Source organism: Dermacentor andersoni, chromosome 2 (genome assembly GCF_023375885.2).
Source record: "Dermacentor andersoni chromosome 2, qqDerAnde1_hic_scaffold, whole genome shotgun sequence".
Classification (NCBI taxonomy): Eukaryota; Metazoa; Arthropoda; class Arachnida; order Ixodida; family Ixodidae; genus Dermacentor; species Dermacentor andersoni.
In genome coordinates, this window is record NC_092815.1 from 56,315,353 (window position 1) to 56,321,352 (window position 6,000).

Consider the following 6,000-nt stretch of genomic DNA (forward strand, 5'->3'; position numbering starts at 1 on the left):
CTTCCTTATGTAAGCTGTCTTACGCTTGTTTATTAACTTGGAAAGTTCTGCCACTTCTATTCTAGCCGTAGGGTTAGAGGCTTTCATACATTAGCGTTTCTTGATCAGATAGCTTACTGGCGTCCTGTTTAGCGGAGTTAACAGCGACTTCTATTGCACACTCTTTAATGATGCCCACGAAATGGTAGTTCATATCTTCAACAGTAAGGTCCTCTTCCTGAGATAAAGACGAATACCTGTTCTGTAGCTTGATCCGCAATTCCTCTATTTTTCCTCTTACCGCTAACTCATTGATCGGCTTCTTATGTACCAGTTTCTTCCGTTCCGTCCTCAAGTCTAGGCTAATTCGAGTGCTTACCATCCTATGGTCACTGCAGCGCAACTTGCCGAGCACGTCCACATCTTGTATGATGCCAGGGTAGCGCAGAGTATGAAGTCTATTTCATCTCTAGTCTCGCCGTTGGGGCTCCTCCACGTCCACTTTCGGCTATCCCGCTTGCGGAAGAAGGTATTCATTATCCGCATATTATTCTGTTCCGCAAAGTCTACTAATAGCTCTCCCCTGCTTTTCCTAGTGCCTATGCCATATTCCCCCACTGACTTGTCTCCAGCCTGCTTCTTGCCTACCTTGGCATTGAAGTCGCCCATCAGTATAGTGTATGTTGTTTTCACTTTACCCATCGCCGATTCCACGTCTTCATAGAAGCTTTCGACATCCTGGTCATCCTGACTGGATGTAGGGGCGTAGACCTGTACGACCTTCATTTTGTACCTCTTATTAAGTTTCACAACAAGACCTGCCACCCTCTCGTTAATGCTATAGAATTACTGTATGTTACCAGCTATATTTTTATGAATAAGGAATCCGACTCCTAGTTCTCGTCTCTCCGTTAAGCCCCGGTAGTACAGGACGTGCCCGCTTTTTAGCACTGTATATGCTTCTTTTGGCCTGCTGACTTCACTGAGCCCTATTATATCCCATTTCATCATCATCATCATCATCAGCCTAGTTACGCCCACTGCAGGGCAAAGGCCTCTCCCATACTTCTCCAACTGCCCCGGTCATGTACTAATTGTGGCCATGTTGTCCCTGCAAACGTCTTAATGTCATCTGCCCACCTAACTTTCTGCCGCCCCCTGCTACGCTTCCCTTCTCTTGGAATCCAGTCCGTAGCTCTTAGTGACCATCGGTTATCTTCCCTCCTCATTACATGTCCGGCCCATGCCCATTTTACGATCCCATTTACTGCCCTCTAATTCCTCCAATAGCACTGCTAGACTGGCCTCACTAGATAACGTTCTTGCGTTAAACGTTGCCAGGTTCAGATTCTAATGGCGACCTGTCCGGCTTAGTCCATGACAAACGCAATTCACGCTTTGAAGGGAGATTCTAGCTTTCGATTTTAATAGATTAGACTTCAATAAAAAGCATAACAATATGTCGGCATAGTGTCACTATAATGTTTGTATAAGACTTGGTTTTTTCAGGGCAGGTACGACCATAAATGAGTGCTGCAAGAATACTACGAGGAGGTTTAAGCCGCGAAAATGTTTGCCCCTGGACAGCTCAATGGTCTTACTTTGGACTTATAGTGCTTCTACCAATGGTTTGCTGTGCGAAAACTCCACCTGACATAATATTCTTGCTGGCCGACGACCTGGTAAGTCAGCATATGACAATTGATATCGTGTAATAGTCATAGAGACTTTATGTGAATTTACTGCTCAAAATTATGTTGTCGCTACTCTGCCCCAAATGACCGACTTGCTCAGTTTTACATCAAATCTGGTAATGAGAAACGTTGCTTTCCGGATTCTCATTATGTTGGGTGATGGGTAGAGTGCTTGAAACTGCGCAAGACCATTGCAGAAAATGCCGAGAAAAAAAAAGAAGAAGAATGAAATGTAAGGCACTCAATGCGTGCTAATGGAAGGCTGCTATGTTTTGCAGGGATGGGACGATGTGAGCTTTCATGGCTCCTCTCAAATCCCGACGCCAAACTTGGATGCCCTCGCGGCCGATGGCGTCATACTCAACAGTTACTACGCCCAGCCAGCATGCACCCCTTCGAGGGCTGCCCTCATGACTGGCCTTTACCCATGTCGCACAGGTGACGTCTCATCTAGTTCGATGTGCCCTGATCTAAAAAAAATAAAGTAGAATTAAATTAAATTAAAACTGCACGTATCATCCGGGTTAGCTTCCTTATCAGAATGGATGGCAGCCCCTCGTGCGACACGTGCAACCATAAGGAGACATTCACACCTCTTCTCTGTATCTGCCCGCGCTGTATTTCCGACGGACAAGTGATGTGCGGTGCGTTTGGCGGAAGAACAAACTTCTACGCCAGTGCTCCCGCAGTAAGCCCACGCTGAAGGCTATGGCTGTGCTGCTCAAGTTCCTTAGGTTTACAGGCCTACTTGACAGACATCGAAAGCATTGCTGACTATCGCTGCATTGTGTACCAGGAGTTTACGTGGTTTTCACTCCTCTCCTCTCTTCCGAGAGGAGAGGAGTGAAGGAGGACCTGGAGAGGAGGACTCGGAGCACCTTCCCCCGTGCACAGTAGCCAATCAAAGCCACATATGGTTAACCTCCCTACCCATCTATACAATCTCTCTCTCTCTCAAAGCCTTTAGAAGGCCTTTTTTTCGAAGGCCTTTTTTACATGCGATGTGGTCACAGAAAGAGGCCCCACATTTTTACCGTCTCGCCATGCTGTTTACCTCTTATGTACAACACCTGTTAGAAACATGAGTACAGGCTTGGGTGAGCTGGGAATTCGTGGCAGTACGAGCAAAACGCGGAAGACAGGGACCTGGAAAGAAAAACAAACATGGCGCTGTTTCTTTCTTTTAGTGTACGTATGGATTGTGAGAAAATGTCTTGAAGATAATAACATGGCCATAGTCGTATATGAGATTCGAGGGTCACTTGGCTGCAAAGTGCTTGTGTATCTGATTTGTCCCACTTAGGCATGCAAGGCCTCGCGATCGATGTAGCCGAGCCGTGGGCACTGCCAAGACATTTGCGGATTCTGCCACAGTACCTGAAGGACCTCGGCTACCAGACACATCTTGTTGGGAAGGTACAGCATCGTTATTTTTTTCAATATTTACAAGCGTCATTGCAAAAAATCACGACTTGTTCTTTATTATTATGCAGGGACAGAAATCAGACGGAAAGAAAGAAAATGAATGCAATAAAAATAAACATTGAATATAATTTTTGTATACTGGTTGACCACGAATCGAGCAAAATAAAGAGTAAATAGTCATGCTAATTGGAGTTGGTGTTGCTTATCGTATCAAATATTCAAAGGGAAGAGATACATTTGCATGATCAGGCTACCGAAAACCTATAACGAAGTTAGAGTTTCTTGCGTGTGTCCTAGGATCCTGGACCGAAAAAAGAAAGATGCCGTAAAACCCTCAACTGTATCACAATAGGCGCTAACTTTAATGTTATTACAGGTGCTCCAAAAAAGTAACACATGATGTCAAAAGTAGGATCGAGATTTTCATTAACCCTTTCAGGGTCGATTTGTTTTTGCCATATGCGACCGTCCAGGGTCGATTTTTTATTGCAGATTCCAATTCTTCTTAGGGACCTATTTCGAAAAAAAATTTACCGTAACTTTTCTAGGGTTACCGTAAAGTGAGAAAAAGATATCTTGCGTTGGCATATATGTACTCCTCATTCATGAACGACAACAATAAAAAAGGAAATAATCTTATAAGAATTAAAAGGTTGATACGTTATTATACACACAGTTCAAGGCTTTGAAAATGCGCACAGAAGAATATTTCGCAAGTCTCAAATGTTCTTGCTGTTACACTAACATTTACGTCCATAGCGTAATCTAACTACGTAGGTGCGCGTACTCAAGAAAACTGTGTGGTTGTGTGCCCTTCAGAAAAGCAAAACGTGTGACAAACTCCCGCCAATCATCATCTTATCGCCAACCAGAGGCAATTAGTTTTCGCGAGCCTGCAAAAAAAAAAAAAAAAAAAAACGGAAACGCATGCACGGTAGCATCCTTCCTATGCGCACTCCTGTGAGCACTAAACGAGAGAGAAACAAGCGGTCTCCCTTTGAGCGATCAGTAATGAGATAGCCATCAGTTTTGCTCGCCCAACTACCCGTCTCGTGCCCTTCTGCCGATTGCTCAATGAGACAGCCTCCTACACGCACCGGAGCAAACTAGCTCTAAAACAAACCATGCAGCGAAAACCGAGAGAGGGAGGCACGCGAAAAACCTTCCCTGTATTCCCACATAGTGGAAGCACATGGCAGAAAAGAAAAAGTTAGGAAATTGACGCACCTTTTAAACATACAGACGCCACCGTAAATATACAGCATCGACCGTTTTGGGCTTGTTTGCGGCGCCATATATTTACGTCATTGAGCCTGAAAATGTTAAGGTGATCGCTACTTACCACGTCGACCCAGGAATGCTAACAAAACACCCGTGCTTTATTGCTGCTGGCAGCTGTGGGCCCTGTACATTTCTTTATTCCGTCGAGAACCATATTCTTGTGAACTAGACAAGGATTCAGTGAAAAAGACAAACTAAAAGCTTTTAACTCTCAAATAATTTATTCTCATATGATCACATGACCTCAGGCCTCATACAAAACTGAATATGAGGTTTCTGAGGCATACGAACGTATTTGACACTACTTTTCATTGGCATCGGCAGACGAAGTTTTAGCAAGCGACCATTACTGTTATCACCCTCGAATGTTGTTTCGCTTGTGCACGCTCTGCGCGATAGTAATTGTGCAATGGAAGTACGCCTTTATGAAGTGAAACGTTTTTATTTTGAGAACCTTGTAATTCTCTTAGACGCTATGCAGCGGCTAAGAGACATTTTATTGCTTGTAATGTGCAAAGTTTCATGTTTCTCATCTTACGTGCAGTGGAACCTTGGATATTACACAGAAAGCCTCACTCCTACTTTCCGCGGTTTCGACAGCTTTTATGGGTATTACAACGGAGATGAAGACTTTTACACCCACAGCATCACATACCTAAGTAGTGTAAAGATGTTCGCTACGGGCATTTTATGGCCATGACCGAATTCTTTCAAGAAAATTATTCTGTAGCATGAAAAGCTTTACAGCGTAGCCTCGCTTGCCTTTACCTTTAGAGGGAAAGGAGTACAAGTAGTATTGTTCTATCATCCTCATCATCACCATCACCACCACCACCATCATCATCATCATGATTTATGTCCAGTGCCAGAATGAAGGCCTCTCCCTGCGATCTCCAATCGCCCCTGTCCTGCACCAACCGATTCCAACTAGCTAAATTTCCCAATCTCATCACCCCACCTAGTCTTCTGCCGTCCTCGACTGCGCTTCCCTTCTGTTGGTGCCCATTCTGTAACCCTAATTGTCCAACCGTTATATAACCTGCGCCTTACATGGCCTGCCCAGCTCCATTTTTTTCTCTTAATGACAATTAGAATATCGGCTATACCTATTTGCTCTCTGATCCAAGGCACTCTCTTTCTGTATCTTAAGGTTAGGCCTAGCATTCTTCGTTCTATCGCTCTTGGCGCGGTCCTTAACTTGTTCTCAAGCTTCTTTGTGAGTCTCCAGGTCTCTGCCCCTTAAGTCAGCACCGGTGAAATGCACTGATTGTAAACCTTCCTTTTCAATGATAATGGTAAGCGTCCAGTCAGGAGCTGACAATGTCTGCCGTATGTGCCGTATGCTACTGTATCATGGGAACGGTATTGGGCATTTGTCGCGGAGAATGAGGACAACATAAAGACGCGTCTGGCGACAGGTCTGCCCCATTTTGCAATAGCCTAATCTGTTCTATAACAATGAACAAGATAGTGTGTTATTGCGAAGCAGTGAGTGCGACTAGAAACGCTCAAAAAGTAATATATATGTTTCCACGGTTCTGTGAGAAAAAAGAAGAGCATGACGTTTCGTATGAAGAAAATGCGCGAGATTTTATGGACGCTATGCAGACAAACTTTTGAA

General features: G+C 44.3%; 1 protein-coding gene across 1 annotated transcript in view; it reads left to right on the plus strand.

Annotated features, from left to right (window-relative positions):
* Positions 1 to 1,604: 1,604 nt before the first annotated feature.
* LOC140215825 (arylsulfatase B-like) overlaps positions 1,605 to 6,000 on the plus strand; it is a 15,449-nt gene continuing 11,053 nt past the window's right edge. The window contains exons 1-4 of the mRNA XM_072286127.1: positions 1,605 to 1,661; positions 1,952 to 2,111; positions 2,977 to 3,089; positions 4,924 to 5,038. Of these exons, the coding sequence (XP_072142228.1) occupies positions 1,605 to 1,661; positions 1,952 to 2,111; positions 2,977 to 3,089; positions 4,924 to 5,038 (445 nt within the window). The remainder of the gene's footprint in view (positions 1,662 to 1,951; positions 2,112 to 2,976; positions 3,090 to 4,923; positions 5,039 to 6,000) is intronic.